The sequence below is a fragment of the Sphaerodactylus townsendi genome, linkage group LG03, assembly GCF_021028975.2.
Source record: "Sphaerodactylus townsendi isolate TG3544 linkage group LG03, MPM_Stown_v2.3, whole genome shotgun sequence".
Taxonomy (NCBI): Eukaryota; Metazoa; Chordata; class Lepidosauria; order Squamata; family Sphaerodactylidae; genus Sphaerodactylus; species Sphaerodactylus townsendi.
The window spans coordinates 176,344,618-176,368,773 of NC_059427.1; the positions used below are offsets into that span (position 1 = coordinate 176,344,618).

Consider the following 24,156-nt stretch of genomic DNA (forward strand, 5'->3'; position numbering starts at 1 on the left):
ACTTCCATAGTTGAGCCCATAATAGAATCCCGACAGCCCAGTCCATACTTATCGTTTTCGCCAGCATGGCCAATTGGCCATGCTGACAGAGGCTGATGGGAATTGTAGTTCCTGAACATCTGGAGAGCCGCAGGTTCCCTACCCCTGGTCTATACTCACCATGGCTGTGCACCCAAGGGCTAAGCGTTGCCTGAGCTCTGCTGTCGAGCCGCCATTAAGATGGATGAGGGATCCAAGGAAAATGAAGCTGTCAACCACTTCTATTACTTCATTGTTGATTTTAATATGGACTTCTTTGTTGGCAGTGGTCACGATCTTGCTCTTTTTGATGTCTAGGTGAAGTCTCATCTTTCTGCTTTCTTCTTCTAGTTTCAGTACCAGTTTCTTCAGGTCCTTCTCACTCTCAGTCATTGGGGTTGTATGGTCTGCATACCTCGGGTTGCTGATGGTTCTTCTGCCGATTTTCACCCCAGTATTTAAGTCCAGCTTCCTCATGATCACTTCTGCATAGAGGTTGAACAGAAAAGGAGAGAGGATGCATCCTTGTCTAATATCCTTTTTGATCCTGAACCAGTCTGTGTGTCCCCATACCTGGTACAGTGCAGTAATAGGGATCCAAATCAGTGGTGGGATTCAAATAATTTAACAACCGGTTCTGCCGAAGGGATGCGAGCCTGCTGAATCCCACCACTGATCCGCATGCAATGAAAGGCCAACAACAACCAGCTAAAGAACTGGCAGCTAAGAAATCAAGCAACAACAACAACAACAACAATAATAGCACTTGAAACATCTTCGAATTGACAAAATTAACATCTGTCAAATTCAGAAGGCAGCCCTGCTGGGATCTGCACAAATACTACGCCAATACATTACAACTTCCTAGGCCTCTGGGTGAGTCTCGAATTGTAATGAAGGCCAACAACAACCAGCTAAAGATCTGGCAGCTGTGAAATCTACAATAATGATGATGATGATGATGATGATGTTAAAATAACGGGGAGGGGGCGTTGGGAGGGGGGGAGAGCTGTCCCTGGAGGGCTGCCTGAGCTTAGGAAACAGCATGTGGGGGGGAAGTGCTGGGAGGCACCCAATTGGCGCCCCCCTCCTCCGCTGCCGCATCCAATGAGACGCCATAGAGATGTCGCGGATCAGAGCGGCGTGTCTGGAGTCCCACTTGCGGGCCGCTCTAGCCTCCAGCGCCGCTCCCTCTCTATGGCACAGGTCTTCGCCCGGAGGCGGAAGCGGAGCGAGGCCGGTGATGCGGAAGTGCGAGCCGGGGCTGGGGAGCTGGCCGGCCCGGCGGTTGCCACCATGGCCGCCATGGCTGCGGGCCCGGGGAGCGACGGCGGGAGCCCGGGAGCCGCAGGAGGTGAGAGGCCGGGCGGCGACCCCCTCCCGAGGGGCCTCCCTGGCTGGGGGGCGGGGCGCGTCCCGTGGAGGAGGAGCGAGGGGCCCAGTCTCCTCCCAGTGGCGGGGGCGCGGTCCGCCACTGCGCCCCCCCCCGGAGCCCCTGAAACTGCCCGGGGGGGGGTCGTCGGGGGTGGGGGACTCGCCTGCTTTGACCCCAGCCCTGGGCCAAGCAGAATAAGCGTGGGGGTGGGGGTGGGGGGTCACGTAAAGAGCGCCCCGTGGAGATTTCTTCCCTCTCCCCTTATCTCTGCGGAGTGTTGGGGCGGGTTTCTTGCCTCCCATTAGTCTCCAGGGCAGCATTAAGGACTTTGCAGTTAGCAAAATGCAGGAGGAAGCTTTGCATTGTGCAAATAAAATGGTCCGGGTCAGTCAACGTTACTTCGCATATTTGATTCGTGTCAGTGAAAATGCAGTGTATCTTCGAGGCGAGACTGCGGTTGAATCATAGCTGTTTTGTGGTGGGCTTTCTGGGCTGTGTGGCCGTGGTCTGGTAGATCCTGTTGCTGGACACAGCGTGTAGCACACTTCTCTCTGCCGCAGATGCAGGCGAAACGTTCGGAACAAGATCCACCAGACCACGGCCACACAGCCCAGAAAACCCAACACAACCGGTTGAGTCTGGCCATGAAAGCCTTTGACAATAGAATAGCTCCCTGTGCCGTCCATTTCTTTGCCACTTCTTTGCCACTTCTCGCCTGCCCAAAGGTTCTCCCAATGCAACCACCAGCAGCTAGTTTGCTTTTGCTGGACACAGTGTGTGTAACAGACTTCTCTCTGTGATGCACATCTGAAAATGCCAGCCACAGATGCAGGTGAAACATTAGGAACAAGATCCACCAGACCATGGCCACACAGTCCGGAAAACCCACCAGAACCAATACAATAGCTGTTTTGCTTCATACAAATAATTCATTAGAGAGAGAGAGAGAGAGAGAGAGAGTATGTATATGTATATATAGTTTATTATTATTTTTATTTTGAATTGCATATACAGTATGTGGAGGTACCATAAATATTTGCAGTGCTTTGGGCAGTGGTGGCGAACCTTTGGCACTCCAGATGTTATGGACTACAATTCCCATCAGCCCCTTCCAGCATGGCCAATTGGGGTGGGGGACTCGCCAATTGGCCACTCGCCAATTGGCCATGCTGGAAGAGGCTGATGGGAATTGTAGTCCATAACATCTGGAGTGCCAAAGGTTCGCCACCACGGGCTTAGGGCCTCTGACCCACAGGGTCCCAGATGCAGAAATGTCACATCACCTGCTATGGGACCTTTTACAACTGGCAAGACCAGGAATTGCATCTGGAACCTTTTGCACGCCAAGCAGTTGCTGGGTCTCTAGAGTGGTGGTGGTGAAGGGTTAGGGTGGTCAGTTTTGGAAACCCCTGCAGATTTGCAGATGGGCCTCAGTGGGTGCAATGGCACAGCGTCCCCCTCCAAAGCAGCCATTTTCTTCAAGAAGAAGAGTTTGGGTTTATACCCCGCCTTTCTCTCCTGTAAGGAGACTCAAGGCAGCTTAAAAACTCCTTTCCCTTCCTCCCCCCACAACAGACACCTTGTATGGTAGGTGGGGTTGAGAGAGTTCAGAAAGAACTGTGACTAGCTCAAGGGAACTAATCTCTGTTGTCTGTCCCTAGATCCCATCTGGAGGCTGGCATCTCTATCTGCCTCTGAGCTGAGTTCCCATCCCCTTGCTATGTTACCTTGAGAGCCAGTGTGGGGTGGTGGGTGAGAACAGTGGGCTCTAATCAGGAGAACTGGGTTTGATTCCCCATTCCTCCACATAAGCGGTGGGCACTTATCTGGTGAACCAGATGTGTTTCTGCACTTCTACATTGCTGTTGGGTGACCTTGGGCTAGTCACAGTTCTTCAGAACTCTCAGCCCCACCTACCCCACAAGGTGTCTGTTGTGGGGAGAGGATGGGAAGGAATTTGTAAGCCACTTTGAGACTTCTTATAGCTGCCCATTTCCATATTCTGTTATAAGGAGAAGACTCTTTTCTCAAGGTCTGTTGGCAACCCTGATTAGAATCTTGGTGTAGTTGCCTCTCACCACCACCTCCTGTTTCCCACATAAAAATATTACAACAGAATTGCTGGGTAACTTTGTCAAGGGAAGTGTGGCAGCCGATCTTATTTTTGGTATTGAAACGTATTGTTCCTAGAAGAGTACCTGTTCAGCTGAATTATGGAAATATTATTGTGGTTGTTTGAAAAGTTTGGCAAGCTCTTGGGGCTCAGTCATTCCCTCCTCCCCAATTCTGAAGATGTTGACTTGCTGGAAAACAAGAGGTAGAGAGGGGTTGTTCTTTGCCAGATGTGCCAGGAGCGTGTCCTGGCCATCTCTGCTTGTCTCAGGGCTGACTGCAGACCCAATAAATGTGGGAGCTGCTGATAGTGATAAACCCTGGGGACTTCCCTTGCTAGGTTGGACAGAAAGTTGGCCCTGCATGCCAATCAAGCTCCACCAACACGTGTGCCTGCGCTTGCCTGTCCCTTTAATTTTCTGCCATCAAGTCACAACATAACACGCTACAGGGGTCAGTGCTATCAGTCACAGACCAGGAAAGGGATTTGGGAATCTTAGTTGATAGTTCCATGGGAATGTCAACTCAATGCATGGCAGCTGTGAAAAAGGCAAACTCTATGCTGGGGATCATTAGAAAAGGAATTGATAATAAAACTGCAAAGATTGTCATGCCCTTATATAAAGCAGGGGCGCGACCGCACTTGGAGTACTGTGTTCAGTTCTGGTCGCCACATCTCAAAAAGGATATCGAAGAGATAGAAAAAGTGCAGAGAAGGGCAACAAGGATGATTGAAGGATTGGAGCACCTTCCTTATGAGGAGAGGCTGCAGCGTTTGGGACTCTATAGTTTGAAGAGGAGACGTCTGAGGGGGGATATGATTGAAGTCTATAAAATTATGCATGGGGTAGAAAATGTTGACAGAGAGACATTTTTCTCTCTTTCTCACAATACTAGAACCAGGGAGCATTCATTGAAAATGCTGGGGGGAAGAATTAGGACTAATAAAAGGAAACACTTCTTCACGCAACGTGTGATTGGTGTTTGGAATATGCTGCCACAGGAGGTGGTGATGGCCACTAACCTGGATAGCTTTAAAAGGGGCTTGGACAGATTTTAGGGAGGAGAAGTCGATCTATGGCTACCAATCTTAATCCTCTTTGATCTGAGATTGCAAATGCCTTAGCAGACCAGGTGATCAGGAGCAGCAGCAGCAGAAGGCCATTGCTTTCACCTCCTGCATGTGAGCTCCCAAAGGCACCTGGTGGGCCACTGCGAGTAGCAGAATGCTGGACTAGATGGACTCTGGTCTGATCCAGCTGGCTTGTTCTTATGTTCTTATCTGTTTATTTTATTTACAGCATTTGTAGCCCCCCTTTCTCCCTACCTGGGGACCCAGAGGGCTCACATGGTTCTCCTGATTTATGGAGGAGAAGTCGATCTCTGGCTACCAATCTTGATCCTCCTTAATTGCAAAGGCCTCCTTGATTGCAAATGCCTGAGCAGACCAGGTGCTCAGGAGCAGCAGCAGCAGAAGGCCATTGCTTTCACATCCTGCCTGTGAGCTCCCAAAGGCGCCTGGTGGGCCACTGCGAGTAGCAGAATGCTGGACTAGACGGAATCTGGTCTGATCCAGCAGGCTCGTTCTTATGTTCTTAACTGACTTATGGTGACCGTTTAGGGTTTGGAGGTGGTTTGCCACTGCCTGCCTCTGCACAGCAACCCTGGCCTTCCTTGGAGGTCTGCCATCTAAATACTAGCCACAGCCAACCCTACTTAGCTTCTAAGATCTGACATGATTGGGCTAACCTGAGCTATTGGTTGAGGGAAAACATAGCTGCTGGTGATGTGAAAGTCCCAGGGAATCGTCCACGCCCCTCAGGGCTCCCAGATCCTGCTTATGTTGGCCTTTTGTCCTGGCCCCTGCCAGGTGAATTTCCCACAGTTTGCACTGCTGCTCTCCAGACTCACATTGCAAAGAGGAAGTAAATCATTCGACAACATGGGCAGCTCTTCTCGCAGGAAGTTGTTGGTGTTTTATGCAGGAAGTTGTTGGTGTTTTATGCTGAAGGCATTGATGCCCACGCAAGGGAAATGCTCCGCAAATGAATTGTAATCACATAATACTATGCAAATAAAGATTTTCCTTTTTAAAAGCCCTGCCCCTGAAGTGGTGGTGGAGGAAATCTTAGGGTGTGTGCAACAAATGGGACTTGGACTGGGATCATCAAAATGTTGGCATGTTTGCCTCCACCACCTTAACTTAGCTTCCCAAAGAAAAACACTAGGAAGGAATCATTAGATCTGGTGTCTTGTTAGAAGTCATTTCCCTCAGTTGATAATGTCCTTGTTTAAAAGGGCCAACTGCTACCTGGGAGTATGTCTCAAGATGCGGGGACACCTGGTCACTTAGATGCTTTGTTGTTCTAAAAAAGTGAGGAACAACTTCCTGATGATCATTTTTTTCTGATATCTAAAGACAGAACCTCTGTACTAAAAGGCAGTCTATCTTAACTTACTAGATGAGGTGGGTAAACAGTTGACAGTCAGTGTCTTCTTCGTGCCCACCTTCTGGGTTCTTGGAGCATTGTGAAAACAAGGAACTGTGCTCAGTGAGTCTTTGGTCTCACTTCGTAAAACTGTTCTCATCAGCGGTGTCTTTTGCAAGCCAAAAGCAAGTCAATCACAACAGGGAGAGAGACCTTTTGTGAATATTGCTGTCTCACCCTGGGAGACAGAAACTTGATCCTGGCACTGAGATGGAACATCCTGGATGGCCATTTGCTGTAACTGTTTTCTCTGCCTTTGCTCAGCTTTTCCTCATAGCAGGTGGCTGTACTAGTGAATGGAATGTGGTGCAGCAAGATTTGCCCGGCCAATTTTCCATCCTCAGTTCCTGCTAGTAGGTGTGCCTTAGCAGGTACAAGTAATAGTTGGCAGAGCTGGCAAGCCGGCCCAGACAAGGTTCTGGCTTCAGCGTCATGAGGGCTGGGTGGGAAACCCTTCCTCTTAAACTTCCCCTCCTGGCTCCAGTTTTTGAGATCCCCGGATCAGCCAATGAGAGAGTTTGCTCTGGGGTTCTGGTCTGCACTCCTCATGGGTCAGCCTGTTCATGCCTCCTTTTTACTGGTTATATAGTGGAAGAAACTTTGAGAAGTGTTTTTGGGGGGATCAAGATTCCCCTTTCAGCTCTTCTCTTGCTGCCCAGCAGTGGGTGGGATGGGGGAGAGAACCCGTTAATAATACTTAGGATGTTGAATTTGGCCATCTGGCCTGGCCCTTTCTTAGGGTCTCCTGATTCTGTAGGATTTTCTGCACTCCTTATAGGTTACCAGCCCTGATGGTTGTTGAAGTTGGGGGGGGGGGGGGGTTTCCTGAATATGCCCGCTATCTCTGAGATTGAGGCGTGGCAATAGGCAGATGGGCCAAACTGCAGCATTGTCCAGAGTGGGTGCTGAGTGCATTCCTGTGCTTCCTTTCCCAGCTAACCGGCAGTTGAAGTACATCAGCTTGGCAGTCCTGGTGGTGCAGAATGCGTCCCTCATCCTCAGCATCCGGTACGTTCGCACGCTGCCCGGGGACCGCTTTTTTGCCACCACGGCCGTGGTCATGGCCGAAGTCCTCAAGGGAGCTACTTGCCTGCTGCTCATCTTCATTCAGAAACAAGGTGAGGACTGTCATGATATAGGAAAAAAGAGTGAAAAGTTCACAGGAAAGGTCATTTCAAGTTAGCAGAAAGTTTGCCAAACCCAGAGAACGGAGACAGTCAGTCTCTAGGAGCAAAAGGTAGCAAAGATTAACCTTTAACGTGATCTGTGAATTCAACTGTAATTCTAGACCAATGAGAGCCCGTGGCCTGGGCGGGGAAAAGTATCCTGATGTATGCATTTGTATATGCTGAGTTGAGATAGAGTTGAGTCGTGAGTTAAGTTCTATGTGTGTTGAACTTTGTTATAGCTGAAGAGTTCTATATAGTCTGATAGTCTTGTATAGATAGACTTTGTAACCTTGCAACTGCTAAAGTAAAAGCTTTCCTATGGAAAGAACATCTTACGTGAAGAGTATTCTTTTCCATGAGTGGTAGGAGGTTGCAGTGAGTGCAACAAGACTACTAAAGACTTCTCATCTTACCAGAGTGACTCCGCTTTATACTCTGCTGATAAGGACTTCTGTTCTGCTGGGAGCTGTCACAGGGTCCTGAATGTTGCTGTGTTGCCCGTGGGGGTCAGCTGGAGAGCCAGCCCCACTAAAGCCCTGGTGGTGGGATGCTCCGCTGCAATGGCGCCCTCCCACTGCCTCCAGGAGGGCTTTCTGGCAGCGTGGCATGAAGCCTGCTGGGTGACCTTGGGCTAGTCACAGTTCTTTAGAACTCTGTCAGCCCCACCTACCTCACAAGGTGTCTGTTGTGGAAAAACGGGGAAGGAGTTTGTAAGCCGCTTTCAGACTCCTTCCAGTTGAGAAAAGTGTGGAATGAGTCCCAAGTCATCTTTTTCTAGCACTTGGTTGGCAAACTGATACAGCTAGATGGGTACAACCCATGAAAAGTTTTGTTCTAAAGTTTGAACCATGTAACAATCATGTGGATGCTTGAACCACGACATGCTGCTCTGGCCTTCCGTGAGGCCCATAAGTTCGCGTGATTTCCTCTGAGTAGCTTTTTTCCCCTGAAACGTTTTTACCCTCCTTTCCTTGCAATGTAGAAAGCACTTGAGTCTCTACATTTCTGTTCAGGGTATGGATTCTCACGTTTGATCCTCACAACATCCCTTTTTGGTGGGTTAGGCAAGGTGACCCAGGAAATGTCATGATGTGGAAAGATTCATACCTGCATCATGGCAATCCTAATCCAGCACTATACTGGTGAGCTGGAATTGTCTCTCCTTATGGCCCTGTGTGCTAGAAGATAGTCAGACAGGAAATACCAGTGGAAGTTTGTAAACGTTGAAGAGAGAGTGTGGGTGGGGTGCGGAATCTGCCAAGTGAGCCTTTAGTCTGTATTTTATTCATTTTTTCTTTATTTAGTATTTTGTTTATTATTTATGTGTTTCATTTATTTATATGCCACATTTCTCCCCAACGGGAACCTAAAGCAGTGATGGTGAACCTTTTTGAGACCGAGTGCCCAATCTGCAACCCAAAACCCACTTATTTATCGCAAGTGCCAACACGGCAATTTAACTGAGGTTTTAGTTTAGAAAAAAATGGTTGGCTCCAAGGTGCGCATTACTTGGGAGTAAGCTTGGTGGTAGTTAGTGGTTTTGCTTTGAAGCAACCGTGCAATGCTTCAAATGGGCGAGGGTTTAGAAGCCCCATTGCCAGCAACCAAGCTTACTCCCAGGTAAAGGATTGCGCTTTAGTTCTTCCCATGAAAATCAGTGGAGTTTAACAGCACTTAACAGGGTTACCTACACGTCATGTCCAGGGGCCCAGGCCAGCCTAGATGTGTGTGTGTGGGGGGGGGTGATTTTCCACCCCCCACATGACGAACTCTGTGCATCCGTGCCCACAGAGAGGGCTCTGAGTGCCACCTCTGGCACCCGTGCCATAGGTTCGCCACCACTGACCTAAAGCGACTTATGACATTCTCCTCTTCTCCATGGTATCCTGACAACAGCCTTGTGAGAGCCAGCTTGGGGTAGCAGTTAAGAGTCATGGATTCTAATCTGGAGAACCAGGTTGGGTTCCCCGCTCCTCCACATGAAGCCTGCAGGGTGTCCTTGGGCCAGTCACAGTATCATGTCCTGTCCTTGGGAGTCCTGCTGTATGACCTGGTATGTGGCGGCTTCCCCTTTGAGCGGGATGAGGAGGTCATGGCTGCCATCGTGCAATTCCATGTGCCTCTCTCTGCTGGTGGCGGCTCTCCCAGGGTACGTTGATGGAGCTCACATAATTTAAGACTGGGAGAGCTGGGTTTTCAGGGTGAAAGGAAGTCACCTTTGGGGGAGTTCCATCTAGAGCAGTGGTTCTCAACCTTCCTAATGCCCTTTAATACAGTTTTTCATGTTGCGGTGACCCCCAACCATAAAAGAATTGAGCTATATGCTTAAAATAGAAAAAAGAACCGCTTTTTCTTGACAGTGGTCTTAGGCAACCTTCGTAAAAGAAAGTCGTTTATTTCGACCCCAAAGGGGTCAACAATGCACTCCAGCCAGGTTGAGAACTGCTGATCTAGAGCCAGTGTGGGACAGTGTGTGTACCACTGTGGTACAGATTAGAGCAGCAGACTTGTTTCCCCTCTCCTCCACATGAAGCCTGCTGGGTGACTTCGACCAGCCACAGCTCTCTCAGAACTCTCTCAGCCCCACCCGCCTCACAAGGTGTCCGTTGGGGGGAGGGGAAGGAGTGGCACTTGAGGCTCCTTGCAGCTGAGAAAAGCGGGGTAGAAACCCACCCCCTTTCTTCCTCTTTCAAGTGAGACTGGGAGCGCGCCACTGGCCCAGCGCCAGCCAGCAAGCTTCCACGGCACAAGCCAGGAACGGAACCCGAGTTTCCCAGGTCCTAGTCCAACCACCTAACCACTATCCCATGCTGCCTCTTTTATTCCACGGGGGAGTAAGTTCGGGGAGCCCTCTGAACGCCTGCTCTGGTAGAAAAAGAAAGGCCCGTGTGGAAAATGAGTTGCCAGTGAAGCTGCCCTTTCTCCCTTTTCCCTCCCTCAGGTGACCTGAAGCAGTTTGCCTCGTTCCTGTACGATTCTGTTGTGGTGCAATACATGGACACTCTCAAGCTGGCCGTGCCTTCGCTCATCTACACCCTCCAGAACAACCTGCAGTACGTGGCCATTTCCAACCTGCCTGCGGCCACCTTCCAGGTGAGACGCGGAACTCTTTTTCTTCATCACCTGTTCTGGCAGCCGTAGGAACTCCTGCACGAGGCTCTCGCAGGTTCGGGTCCTACACCCGAAGGGTTTGGGGGGGTGCGTCACATCTCTTTCTCTCCCCCCTGCCACCCCCCCCCCCAGCTGTGTCACATAAAGACATGGGGATCAATCTCCAAAGGAGGGGGGCGGGAGCAGGAATGTCATACAGTTCCTGCAGCAGCTAGTAGTGAAGTCACTCAGAAGTGCACAGGAATGTCATCTCTTACGTGTTCCTATAAGTTTTCCCCCACTAATGTTTCTTTGTGAATTCACTGGAAGTGGTTGCTCCCCTGTTTCCCCGAAAATAAGACATCCCCGAAAAATAAGACATAGTAGAGGTTTTGCTGAAGTGCGAAATATAAGGCATCCCCCGAAAGTAAGACATAGCAAAGTTTTTGTTTGGAGGCATGCCCGACGAACAGAACACAGGAAAAATAAGCCATCCCCTGAAAATAAGACATAGCGCATCTTTGGGAGCAAAAATTAATATAAGACACTGTCTTATATTCGGGGAAACACGGTAGAGTGCCCTAGAAAGGTCGAAACCTCCCAGTGGATGGACCCGGGGGGGGGGGCAGGGGGGCAGCCCCTTGGGATGGGCAGGAGAAAAATCTGCTTCTGGCACAGCCAGGCGGCACAGCCCTGGAGTAGGGATCCCTCCCTCGCGAAGGCCTGTGGGCGTGTTCTGTCCCCCGCAGATGGGGACTGGGCGACCACTCCTGTCAATCAGCAATAATGCCAGTCCTCTCTTCACAGTCTTTTTCTGTCACATATCTTTCAAATCTGCTTAAAAAAAAAAGTTATTCACTTTTATTCCGGTTTTGCTAGTCAGAAGGATGGGCCACGTTCTTCAGGGTTTCAGGCATCCCCATCTACAGGGCAATGAGGTCTAGAAAGGAGCTAAGAAGGAGCTAAGAAGGAAGCTGAATTATTCCTGTTCTGTGTCGTCTTTCCCCTCCCCTTCCTTATTTGGCCAACGTCAAAACCTGTTGCCATGGTAGCTCAGTGGAACCTCCATGTACAGAAGCACTGGGCCTCTCTCTCGCTCAGGTCTGGTCAGCCAGCCGGCGGCCACTTTCCAGCACTGCCGGCTTGACGCTGCCTGAGTCTGTGCTTCAGGTCCCCTGCCGTCTTCCCTGCATCGGCTCTCCAGTGGGGCGAAAGAGGCCCGAGTCAGTCTGGGAGGGATGTGTCACGCGAGGGGTCCCCAGTGCAGCACCTGCAGGCAGCACAACACCTGCCGACTTTTTAAAGAAACTGTGTGGGGCCAGAGGAGGCTTCTTCGCAGCTAAGGAGATTAAACGGCCTCCTGTTGAAGGAGAGGGTTGCCTATGAAAGTGCTCCCATGAAGGGTCATCCCTCCCCTTGTTCCCTAACATTTTTCAGTTGGCTCTACCTCCTGCAGCAGCCTCTGCCTTGTGTCGGGCTTCCAGAGGTGCCTGCAGGCTCAAGTCGGGGACCCCTGTGCTACTCCAACAAACGGCACCCTCTGAGTTTGACGGGGAAGATATCGAAGAGATAGAAAAAGTGCAGAGAAGGGCAACGAGGATGATTGAAGGATTGGAGCACCTTCCTTATGAGGAGAGGCTGCAGCGTTTGGGACTCTTTAGTTTGGAGAGGAGACGTCTGAGGGGGGATATGATTGAAGTCTATAAAATTATGCATGGGGTAGAAAATGTTGACAGAGAGACATTTTTCTCTCTTTCTCACAATACTAGAACCAGGGGGCATCCATTGAAAATGCTGGGGGGAAGAATTAGGACTAATAAAAGGAAACACTTCTTCACACAACATGTGATTGGTGTTTGGAATATGCTGCCACAGGAGGTGGTGATGGCCACTAACCTGGATAGCTTTAAAAAGGGCTTGGACAGATTTATGAAGTCAATCTATGGCTACCCATCTTGATCCTCCTTGATCTCAGATTGCAAATGCCTTAGCAGACCAGGTGCTCAGGAGCAGCAGCAGCAGAAGGCCATTGCTTTCACCTCCTGCATGTGAGCTCCCAAAGGCACCTGGTGGGCCACTGCGAGTAGCAGAATGCTGGACTAGATAGACTCTGGTCTGATCCAGCAGGCTAGTTCTTATGTTCTTAAGATCTGAACCTGAACAGCGGCTCAGTGCAGGCGTGGCAGGAACCTGTGGTTTATTCAAATGCTGGTTAGCTAGGTCAGGTGTTCTGACGCCGAGAAGCAGGGAGGCCTGTTGGGAGGAAGACGGCTGCCACCCACAATGCCTCAAGCTGTGATTTGCTCTTCCTGTCAGCAAATTGGGGGGGGGTGGGGGGGGGGGGGGGTGGGGGGGGGGGGGGGTGGGGGGGGGGGGGGGTGGGGGGGGGGGGGGGTGGGGGGGGGGGGGGGTGGGGGGGGGGGGGGGTGGGGGGGGGGGGGGGTGGGGGGGGGGGGGGGTGGGGGGGGGGGGGGGTGGGGGGGGGGGGGGGTGGGGGGGGGGGGGGGTGGGGGGGGGGGGGGGTGGGGGGGGGGGGGGGTGGGGGGGGGGGGGGGTGGGGGGGGGGGGGGGTGGGGGGGGGGGGGGGTGGGGGGGGGGGGGGGTGGGGGGGGGGGGGGGTGGGGGGGGGGGGGGGTGGGGGGGGGGGGGGGTGGGGGGGGGGGGGGGTGGGGGGGGGGGGGGGTGGGGGGGGGGGGGGGTGGGGGGGGGGGGGGGTGGGGGGGGGGGGGGGTGGGGGGGGGGGGGGGTGGGGGGGGGGGGGGGTGGGGGGGGGGGGGGGTGGGGGGGGGGGGGGGTGGGGGGGGGGGGGGGTGGGGGGGGGGGGGGGTGGGGGGGGGGGGGGGTGGGGGGGGGGGGGGGTGGGGGGGGGGGGGGGTGGGGGGGGGGGGGGGTGGGGGGGGGGGGGGGTGGGGGGGGGGGGGGGTGGGGGGGGGGGGGGGTGGGGGGGGGGGGGGGTGGGGGGGGGGGGGGGTGGGGGGGGGGGGGGGTGGGGGGGGGGGGGGGTGGGGGGGGGGGGGGGTGGGGGGGGGGGGGGGTGGGGGGGGGGGGGGGTGGGGGGGGGGGGGGGTGGGGGGGGGGGGGGGTGGGGGGGGGGGGGGGTGGGGGGGGGGGGGGGTGGGGGGGGGGGGGGGTGGGGGGGGGGGGGGGTGGGGGGGGGGGGGGGTGGGGGGGGGGGGGGGTGGGGGGGGGGGGGGGTGGGGGGGGGGGGGGGTGGGGGGGGGGGGGGGTGGGGGGGGGGGGGGGTGGGGGGGGGGGGGGGTGGGGGGGGGGGGGGGTGGGGGGGGGGGGGGGTGGGGGGGGGGGGGGGTGGGGGGGGGGGGGGGTGGGGGGGGGGGGGGGTGGGGGGGGGGGGGGGTGGGGGGGGGGGGGGGTGGGGGGGGGGGGGGGTGGGGGGGGGGGGGGGTGGGGGGGGGGGGGGGTGGGGGGGGGGGGGGGTGGGGGGGGGGGGGGGTGGGGGGGGGGGGGGGTGGGGGGGGGGGGGGGTGGGGGGGGGGGGGGGTGGGGGGGGGGGGGGGTGGGGGGGGGGGGGGGTGGGGGGGGGGGGGGGTGGGGGGGGGGGGGGGTGGGGGGGGGGGGGGGTGGGGGGGGGGGGGGGTGGGGGGGGGGGGGGGTGGGGGGGGGGGGGGGTGGGGGGGGGGGGGGGTGGGGGGGGGGGGGGGTGGGGGGGGGGGGGGGTGGGGGGGGGGGGGGGTGGGGGGGGGGGGGGGTGGGGGGGGGGGGGGGTGGGGGGGGGGGGGGGTGGGGGGGGGGGGGGGTGGGGGGGGGGGGGGGTGGGGGGGGGGGGGGGTGGGGGGGGGGGGGGGTGGGGGGGGGGGGGGGTGGGGGGGGGGGGGGGTGGGGGGGGGGGGGGGTGGGGGGGGGGGGGGGTGGGGGGGGGGGGGGGTGGGGGGGGGGGGGGGTGGGGGGGGGGGGGGGTGGGGGGGGGGGGGGGTGGGGGGGGGGGGGGGTGGGGGGGGGGGGGGGTGGGGGGGGGGGGGGGTGGGGGGGGGGGGGGGTGGGGGGGGGGGGGGGTGGGGGGGGGGGGGGGTGGGGGGGGGGGGGGGTGGGGGGGGGGGGGGGTGGGGGGGGGGGGGGGTGGGGGGGGGGGGGGGTGGGGGGGGGGGGGGGTGGGGGGGGGGGGGGGTGGGGGGGGGGGGGGGTGGGGGGGGGGGGGGGTGGGGGGGGGGGGGGGTGGGGGGGGGGGGGGGTGGGGGGGGGGGGGGGTGGGGGGGGGGGGGGGTGGGGGGGGGGGGGGGTGGGGGGGGGGGGGGGTGGGGGGGGGGGGGGGTGGGGGGGGGGGGGGGTGGGGGGGGGGGGGGGTGGGGGGGGGGGGGGGTGGGGGGGGGGGGGGGTGGGGGGGGGGGGGGGTGGGGGGGGGGGGGGGTGGGGGGGGGGGGGGGTGGGGGGGGGGGGGGGTGGGGGGGGGGGGGGGTGGGGGGGGGGGGGGGTGGGGGGGGGGGGGGGTGGGGGGGGGGGGGGGTGGGGGGGGGGGGGGGTGGGGGGGGGGGGGGGTGGGGGGGGGGGGGGGTGGGGGGGGGGGGGGGTGGGGGGGGGGGGGGGTGGGGGGGGGGGGGGGTGGGGGGGGGGGGGGGTGGGGGGGGGGGGGGGTGGGGGGGGGGGGGGGTGGGGGGGGGGGGGGGTGGGGGGGGGGGGGGGTGGGGGGGGGGGGGGGTGGGGGGGGGGGGGGGTGGGGGGGGGGGGGGGTGGGGGGGGGGGGGGGTGGGGGGGGGGGGGGGTGGGGGGGGGGGGGGGTGGGGGGGGGGGGGGGTGGGGGGGGGGGGGGGTGGGGGGGGGGGGGGGTGGGGGGGGGGGGGGGTGGGGGGGGGGGGGGGTGGGGGGGGGGGGGGGTGGGGGGGGGGGGGGGTGGGGGGGGGGGGGGGTGGGGGGGGGGGGGGGTGGGGGGGGGGGGGGGTGGGGGGGGGGGGGGGTGGGGGGGGGGGGGGGTGGGGGGGGGGGGGGGTGGGGGGGGGGGGGGGTGGGGGGGGGGGGGGGTGGGGGGGGGGGGGGGTGGGGGGGGGGGGGGGTGGGGGGGGGGGGGGGTGGGGGGGGGGGGGGGTGGGGGGGGGGGGGGGTGGGGGGGGGGGGGGGTGGGGGGGGGGGGGGGTGGGGGGGGGGGGGGGTGGGGGGGGGGGGGGGTGGGGGGGGGGGGGGGTGGGGGGGGGGGGGGGTGGGGGGGGGGGGGGGTGGGGGGGGGGGGGGGTGGGGGGGGGGGGGGGTGGGGGGGGGGGGGGGTGGGGGGGGGGGGGGGTGGGGGGGGGGGGGGGTGGGGGGGGGGGGGGGTGGGGGGGGGGGGGGGTGGGGGGGGGGGGGGGTGGGGGGGGGGGGGGGTGGGGGGGGGGGGGGGTGGGGGGGGGGGGGGGTGGGGGGGGGGGGGGGTGGGGGGGGGGGGGGGTGGGGGGGGGGGGGGGTGGGGGGGGGGGGGGGTGGGGGGGGGGGGGGGTGGGGGGGGGGGGGGGTGGGGGGGGGGGGGGGTGGGGGGGGGGGGGGGTGGGGGGGGGGGGGGGTGGGGGGGGGGGGGGGTGGGGGGGGGGGGGGGTGGGGGGGGGGGGGGGTGGGGGGGGGGGGGGGTGGGGGGGGGGGGGGGTGGGGGGGGGGGGGGGTGGGGGGGGGGGGGGGTGGGGGGGGGGGGGGGTGGGGGGGGGGGGGGGTGGGGGGGGGGGGGGGTGGGGGGGGGGGGGGGTGGGGGGGGGGGGGGGTGGGGGGGGGGGGGGGTGGGGGGGGGGGGGGGTGGGGGGGGGGGGGGGTGGGGGGGGGGGGGGGTGGGGGGGGGGGGGGGTGGGGGGGGGGGGGGGTGGGGGGGGGGGGGGGTGGGGGGGGGGGGGGGTGGGGGGGGGGGGGGGTGGGGGGGGGGGGGGGTGGGGGGGGGGGGGGGTGGGGGGGGGGGGGGGTGGGGGGGGGGGGGGGTGGGGGGGGGGGGGGGTGGGGGGGGGGGGGGGTGGGGGGGGGGGGGGGTGGGGGGGGGGGGGGGTGGGGGGGGGGGGGGGTGGGGGGGGGGGGGGGTGGGGGGGGGGGGGGGTGGGGGGGGGGGGGGGTGGGGGGGGGGGGGGGTGGGGGGGGGGGGGGGTGGGGGGGGGGGGGGGTGGGGGGGGGGGGGGGTGGGGGGGGGGGGGGGTGGGGGGGGGGGGGGGTGGGGGGGGGGGGGGGTGGGGGGGGGGGGGGGTGGGGGGGGGGGGGGGTGGGGGGGGGGGGGGGTGGGGGGGGGGGGGGGTGGGGGGGGGGGGGGGTGGGGGGGGGGGGGGGTGGGGGGGGGGGGGGGTGGGGGGGGGGGGGGGTGGGGGGGGGGGGGGGTGGGGGGGGGGGGGGGTGGGGGGGGGGGGGGGTGGGGGGGGGGGGGGGTGGGGGGGGGGGGGGGTGGGGGGGGGGGGGGGTGGGGGGGGGGGGGGGTGGGGGGGGGGGGGGGTGGGGGGGGGGGGGGGTGGGGGGGGGGGGGGGTGGGGGGGGGGGGGGGTGGGGGGGGGGGGGGGTGGGGGGGGGGGGGGGTGGGGGGGGGGGGGGGTGGGGGGGGGGGGGGGTGGGGGGGGGGGGGGGTGGGGGGGGGGGGGGGTGGGGGGGGGGGGGGGTGGGGGGGGGGGGGGGTGGGGGGGGGGGGGGGTGGGGGGGGGGGGGGGTGGGGGGGGGGGGGGGTGGGGGGGGGGGGGGGTGGGGGGGGGGGGGGGTGGGGGGGGGGGGGGGTGGGGGGGGGGGGGGGTGGGGGGGGGGGGGGGTGGGGGGGGGGGGGGGTGGGGGGGGGGGGGGGTGGGGGGGGGGGGGGGTGGGGGGGGGGGGGGGTGGGGGGGGGGGGGGGTGGGGGGGGGGGGGGGTGGGGGGGGGGGGGGGTGGGGGGGGGGGGGGGTGGGGGGGGGGGGGGGTGGGGGGGGGGGGGGGTGGGGGGGGGGGGGGGTGGGGGGGGGGGGGGGTGGGGGGGGGGGGGGGTGGGGGGGGGGGGGGGTGGGGGGGGGGGGGGGTGGGGGGGGGGGGGGGTGGGGGGGGGGGGGGGTGGGGGGGGGGGGGGGTGGGGGGGGGGGGGGGTGGGGGGGGGGGGGGGTGGGGGGGGGGGGGGGTGGGGGGGGGGGGGGGTGGGGGGGGGGGGGGGTGGGGGGGGGGGGGGGTGGGGGGGGGGGGGGGTGGGGGGGGGGGGGGGTGGGGGGGGGGGGGGGTGGGGGGGGGGGGGGGTGGGGGGGGGGGGGGGTGGGGGGGGGGGGGGGTGGGGGGGGGGGGGGGTGGGGGGGGGGGGGGGTGGGGGGGGGGGGGGGTGGGGGGGGGGGGGGGTGGGGGGGGGGGGGGGTGGGGGGGGGGGGGGGTGGGGGGGGGGGGGGGTGGGGGGGGGGGGGGGTGGGGGGGGGGGGGGGTGGGGGGGGGGGGGACTGTAGTCCATAACATCTGGAGGGCCGCGAGTTTGACACCTATGCACTAGTTTCACGTTGGAGTCTGCCTTTGAAGTTTGTTTAGTTGAAGAGTGGTGACTTTTAGATTGGCGAGAGCAAGGACCCCCAACGTGGTGCCATGACACCCACCAACACCTGTCTTAGCGTCTGCCAGGTGTGTTATAGAAAGAGGATGGAGAACGTTTGCCCAGTAAGCTTTCTAATTAACCATGGGAGATTTGATTGACTTTGATTTTTAGAAATGTTGCTTTGGTAGCCGCTGCCACCACAACACAAGGATCTTCAGTGGGCAACTGAAGGAAAGCTGTGGCAGCCATTTCTTGGCTGGTTGGGTCTCCTGGCGGCCATTTTGTGACTGCACCCACCTTGCTGTGTCAGAATTTTAAAGGCGGCCGAAGGCTCCACAAAATCGGGAGCCCTTGGGTCTGGGCTATGTCCTGGGCAGGGTTGCCAGCTCCGGGTTGGCAAATTCCTGGAGATTTGGGGGATGGAGTCTTGAGAGGGAAGGGAACTCGACAGGACATCACGCAAAAGCCACCCTCCAGGACAACTGTTTTCTCCAGGAGAACTGATTTCTGTCAGTTGAAATCCCAGGAGATCTCCAACTATTATCTGGAGTTTGGCAACCCTGATTCTGGGACAGCTGCCATTTGTTTGATCAAGCAGCCAAACTTCCAACTGCAGGAGGGTCAGTCCCATGGTTGAATGCTCCTTAATGTTAAAATAGCTGCCAGCTCTCTGTATGTTGGAAATTAAATGTTTGAGTGGAATTCTAGTGGAGCTTTCCCCCTCAAAGGCTAGTTTTCTACCTACAGGGAGACTACAGTATTACCAGCTCGTTGACTGATAGAATGGACTAGTTGTATGTGTTTAGATGACCTGGTTGTCCACTAGTCCACTTTGAATTCCCTTTCCTCCGAGCTGGTTGACTCAATTGCAAAGGCCAAGAACAGACCACAGGCAGAGTCCAGTTCTTCTGTCCTGAGGAGGGCAAAGGCCCCAGCTTGGACTTTTCATGTTCTGTCTGGGTGACCTTGGGCTAGTCACGGTTCTTTGAAACTCTCTCAGCCCCACCTACCTCACCAGGTGTCTGTTGTGGGGAGAGGAAGGTAAAAGGAGTTTTCAAGCTACCTTGAGTCTCTTTACAGGAGAGAAAGGTAGGGTAGAAGTCCAAACTCCTCCTCCTCTTCTTCTTCTTAGGTGCTTCTCTTGGCAATTGCAGATGAGACACCTTTCCATACCCAGTCAGGCAGCACGAACCCTTTTCTCGTGCCTCGCGTCCTACCTGCATTTGAGACAAGCGATGCTGGCACCCCGGCACCATCCACACACTTTTAAAAAGTGTTTTGGCATGACCTCTTTTCGGGCCACCCTTGGTCCTGACAGCAGGGTTGTTGTGTATACGTTTGGCAGAATGAGCATGAATGCTTGGGCAGAATTGGATTGCATGGGGTTTTTTTAAACCCAAGTTTCTAGCCCTTGAGGTTGAAAAGAAAATGGGAAATATGGGGAAGGTAGGAACCAAAAGCGGGCTTCGGGCCCTCATTCCCATGACGCGTCTCCTCAAGGCCTCGGTTTTCCTAGAGGCAGTCTCCTTGACTTCTCCCGTCCCGCCTGGCGTCCTGTGGGCTCAGCCGGGTTCTTGGCTAACTCTGGTCTCCAGAGAGAGATGAATCAAGTGCAACGTAGTGTTGTGTCTGAGCAGAGAATTTAGAATAGCCTCAATCCAAGCTCAGGGTCCCAGAATCATTTACTGTGCTACAGAACAGCTGATCTGGTGCCCGTGGTTGGGCACATTCTGGGGGCTCCATTGAGGGCTGCCGGCTCTCGGTTGGGCAGCACCTGGAGGCCAGGGGAGGGTGGGAGCGGGGGACAGGCAGGGCTTCAGCAGGGGGCAACCTCCAACCTGCAGAGCATCTCTTGTTTCCAGAGGAGCTGAGTTCTGGAGGCCGGAGGCCGGTTGTAATGGTGGGAGGCCTCCTTGCCCTACCTGGAGGCCGCCAACACTCATTCCGGGACTGCTGCTGTGCAGTTATCTGCTGCTGCCTGTTGAGTCCAGCGCCACAATCACTACTAGCTGTTGAGTCCAGCGTTCTAACTATCCTAGCTTTTTTTTAAAAAGGGGAGGGGGAGTGTGTTTCTAGTCCTTCTGACTAGTTTGAAAGGCTACAAAACACCAAGTGAAATTTAAAAAAAAAATTGGAGGGCAGGATTTCCAAAGGCCCCCGGGGGAAAGGCCTCCGTCATCCAGGACATCACTTTGCTTCATGACTTGGAGTAGAAAGGGCGAAAATCAGCGGCACTTTGCAAATGTGTTTAACTGGCCCCTTATTTTTCATCCTGACTTGGTGCTGCTTAAAAAACATCGTTGGCTTTTACCTGTGTAGTTGATTCAGGCTGCAGATTTCCTTTGAGACAGCCTCCCAGCGGCATGGGGGGGGGGGGGCTGCAGTTCTGCAGGAATAAGATCCTCTGGAAGAAATTGGTAGCTTCGGAAGCAGGGCGTGTGGCATTACACACCCACTGAGCCCCTTCCACAACTCCACCCTTTCCAAATATCCAGGGATCTCCTCAACTGGACTTGGCAACCCTAATTGTTTGTGTCATAATCCTACACACACGCAGACACACCAGTTTATTCTGGAGTCTGCATGGCGTGCAGGTTGAGGATCAGCAACTGGAAGCCCCTGAGCCCAAACTGGCTTTTTATGGCCCAACTGGAGTGCTAAGAACATGGTCAGAGACCAGTTGCTTACCATAGCTGCCAAAGGATCTTGAGAGAGGAAGTAATAATGAAAGGGACGCCAGCCTCCAGGTGAGACCTGGGGATTCCCAGAGTTGCAGCTCATTGCCAAACTACCATGATCAGTTCTCCCGGAGAGAACAGATGCTTTGGGAGGAGGGGGAGGGGTCTGTATGGCATCAGACCCCATGGACCTCCTTGTCCTGCCCAGGCTGCGCTCCCAAAACTCAAGGAGTGGCAACTGTCCGTCCCCCCCATTCCCCCCCAGTGGCCAGGGAGAACCCGGTGACTCTTAACTAGTAATGTCTGGTTTGTAGGCAGCCCTTCTCACCCAGAAAAAAAATGATGGTTTCCCCGTCGGGGGTTGTGGCAAACAAAATCCTTGGCAGGCTGTGAGATGGAGCCGTGTGGGCAGATTCTTGATGAGCCCCTGAGTCTGCTTTGGACCTTCAGTCCATTCTATTGAGCATTGTCTGCCGCCCTCCCTGGCCATGGCTCTCCCTGGTCCCAGTTGGAAGCCTTTCACGGCAACTGGTCCCAGATCTTTTTTATAAAAAACAGAAGTGCGATGGATCAAGCTCGGGCGCTTCCACTCGCAAAGCAACGGCTCTGCCACCCAGCCAAGGCTGTTCCCCCCCCCACACACACACACCAGCTGGTTTCAAAGCATGATGCTGACAGTGCAAGTTCCCAGCTCTAGCGAGTTTGGAGGCAAGACCTGGGGAAGTTTGGGGGTGGGGCGGGAGAAAGCTCTGCAGGGATTTGAACTGTGACCCTAGCTAATTGGCCATGCTGGAAGGGGCTGATGGGAATTGTAGTCCATAACCTCTGGAGTGCCAAAGGTTCGCCACCATGGCCCTAGAATCTGCCTGCTGAAGCTAATACTTTTCCAGGGAAATACAGAGCTCTGAGCTCAATGTATCTGCTCCCTCTCACATCGTTCAAGTGACTGTTCTTTCTGGTGCTCAAGATCCCCCGTCTTCTTTTAGTCGTGGGGCTGGATAAGGAACTCAACAGGAATAAGTGACTCCAGTCCCTGGTGCTGGAAGTGTCGCTTGACTGTCACTAATGATTATAGATCACCAAATGGTCTAGTCCAGTGATGGCGAACCTTTTCAAGACCGAGTGCCCAAATTGCAACCCAAAACCCGCTTATTTATTGCAAAGTGCCAACACGGCAATTTAACCCGAATACTGAGGTTTTAGTTTAGAAAAAATGTTTGGCTCCAAAGCACACATTACTCAGGAGTAAGCTTAGTGAAGCAACCGTGCAATGCTTCAAATGGGTGAATCACTCAGAAGCAAGCCCCATTGCCAGCAACCGAGCTTACTCCCAGGTAAAGGATCATGCCCAGGCCAGCCTAGATGTGTGGGGGGGGGGGCACTCTGTTCGTGTGTGCCCACAGAGAGGGCTCTGAGTGCCACCTCTGGCATCCATGCCATAGGTTCGCCACCACTGGTCTAGTCAATCCTTAACAACAAGGACTAGAACCTTGCTTTTAAAACAAGGCTGTCCCATGAAGCCGCTGCCAAATCCCAGCCATTGACTAACACTTCATCTGTTTATGACCAGATAACTGAGGGAATGCCCTGGTTTGGATGGGCCAGGCTGGCCGGATCTGGTTAGACCTTGGAACCTAAGCAGGGTCGACCCTGGTCAGTGCTTGGATGGGAGACCACCCAGGAAACCCAAGGTTGTGATGCTGAGGCACTTAATGGCAAACCACCACCTCTTGCCTTGAGCTGGATCTTGTCAGATCTCAGAAGCTAAACAGTGCTGGTCCCGGTTAGTATTTGGATGGGAGTCACTGTGCAGAGGCAGGCCCTGGCAAACCACCCCTGCTCCTTGCTTGCCTTGAAACCCGCATCAGGGTCACCATGAGTTGGTTGCAGCTTGTCAGCCCTTTCCCAACACCCCTTAAAGCCCTGGAGCTGAGCCACAGGCATGGCTGGAGGTCATCAAAAGTGTGCGCTTATTCCATTCCTTCCCTGAAGACTTACATGTTGCAGTCCTAACCTTTTGTGATGCGGGAACTGGACAGGTGAAGGGGGCAGCTGAGCTGGATTAACGACTCAAGAGCAGGGACGTAGCGTTGGGCATTGTGGCACCTTCTCGCCCGCCCTGGAGCCCTGATCTCAGCCGGGGGGGGGGGGGCAAGGAGAAAGTTCTCTAAGTGCCGGGAATTCTCAGCCTCCCCTGTTCCAAAACAAGCTTATGCGGAGAGTGAGGGAGGGAGCGGGAGAGAGAGAGAGAGAGTGAGGGGGGGGGGAGAGTGAGGGGGGAGAGCGTGTGTGTGTGTGTGTTGCCAGATGTCGTAACTGACTTTGGGCAAGCCCAGCAAGATATTTTCAAGGCCACTGAGAAGCAGAGGTGGCTAGCCACTGACCTGCCTCTGCAGAGTCTTCCTTGGCAGTCTCCCATCCAAGAACCAACCCTGCTTAGCTTCCGAAATCAGACCACTCCACACCCCCTGCAAAGAAGGAAATAGTTAAAAATGCTGCTAGATGGAACAGTTGCACCCCTCTCAGCCGCGACTGCCTTTCAGTTCGAGACCAGACCGTCCCATTCACGGGCCCTGAGCAGGTTCTTCACAGGCAAATGATTTCGGAGTCTTATTTCCTCTCTTAGCTTTTTCTTTCTTTCTTGCAGGATGGCAGCGAAAGAAAAAGGCTCCTAATCGTTGAGAGGACATCCTCTGCCAGAGTTCCTGACAGTGGGTCAACGGTGGACCAAAGGCTACCAGGTTTTAATCTACGCCCCCTAAGAGTTCGTGGTCATGTGGCTTTTAGTTCCTCTTAAATATCTAAGTCTTGGGATCGTTGCCTCTTCGTGCTGCCGGGGCCCACAGATTCATTCTGAATGAGTTTATCATCGCGCCGAGCAGACAGACAAGCCCGGAACGTTCCCAGATTACTACCAGCATCAAATCCTTCAGCTCAACATGCCTTGTTTGAGTGATGTTTCTCCCCCATCCCACAGGGTGGCCTTTAGGTTACTGGCCGCAGCCCAGCCAAAGTTTGCGAGCAGGTCACTTGTGTGGTTCACTCAACACAAAAGGATCAAGTGAAGGGTGACATTCATTTGCTCCCTCTTGGAGTCTGGGAATGAACTGGAAGGCGGCGTATGACCAAAGGGAGACAGGGCCTTCCTTTCCTCCCAACAGCAGAAACGCAGCCCTCGCTGGGCGATGCATTCCCTTCTTTTCCCCCCATGGGGTTGCAGTATCATGCTCAGTATTAAGGGGCTTAAAGCATATGGTGATCAGAGCCAGCATATCTATTTATATATATATATATATACATATATAGCTCTTTAATACTCATCTTGCTACCCATATTTATTGCTGTGCAAACTAATACAAAATTTATAATTATTGGGGTGAGTGTAGAGTTCTTGATTCAGAGCTGAATGACAGCATAAAGAAGAGTTGTTTTTATACCCTGTTTTTCTCTAGAAGAAGAGTTTGGATTTATATCCCCCCTTTCTCTCCTGCAGGAGACTCAAAGGGGCTGACAATCTCCTTGCCCTTCCCCCCTCACAACAAACACCCTGTGAGGTAGGTGGGGCTGAGAGAGCTCCGAGAAGCTGTGACTAGCCCAAGGTCACCCAGCTGGCGTGTGTGGGAGTGCACAGGCTAATCTGAATTCCCCAGATAAGCCTCCACAGCTCAAGCGCCAGAGTGGGGAATCAAACCCGGTTCCTCCAGATTAGATACACGAGCTCTTCGCCTCCTACGCCACTGCTGCTCCTACCTTTAAGGAGACTCAAAACAGCTTACAGTTACATCCCCCCCCACCTCATGACACCTTGTGAGGG

General features: G+C 59.5%; 1 protein-coding gene across 1 annotated transcript; it reads left to right on the plus strand.

Annotated features, from left to right (window-relative positions):
- Positions 1 to 1,245: 1,245 nt before the first annotated feature.
- Positions 1,246 to 23,861, plus strand: SLC35A2 (solute carrier family 35 member A2). Its single transcript, XM_048487907.1, has 4 exons — positions 1,246 to 1,372; positions 6,930 to 7,112; positions 10,105 to 10,256; positions 22,990 to 23,861. The coding sequence occupies exons 1-4, from the start codon at positions 1,315 to 1,317 to the stop codon at positions 23,137 to 23,139; spliced, it is 543 nt and encodes a 180-aa protein (XP_048343864.1). The 5' UTR covers positions 1,246 to 1,314; the 3' UTR covers positions 23,140 to 23,861.
- Positions 23,862 to 24,156: the final 295 nt, after the last annotated feature.

Bases quoted from the DNA above. Each gene is read 5' to 3' on its own strand.
- SLC35A2 (XM_048487907.1), top strand. From the start codon at position 1,315: ATGGCCGCCATGGCTGCGGGCCCGGGGAGCGACGGCGGGAGCCCGGGA. The intron at 7,113-10,104 runs GTGAGGACTGTC...TCCCTCCCTCAG, and splicing joins CATCTTCATTCAGAAACAAG to GTGACCTGAAGCAGTTTGCC. The intron at 10,257-22,989 runs GTGAGACGCGGA...TCTTTCTTGCAG, and splicing joins TGCCTGCGGCCACCTTCCAG to GATGGCAGCGAAAGAAAAAG.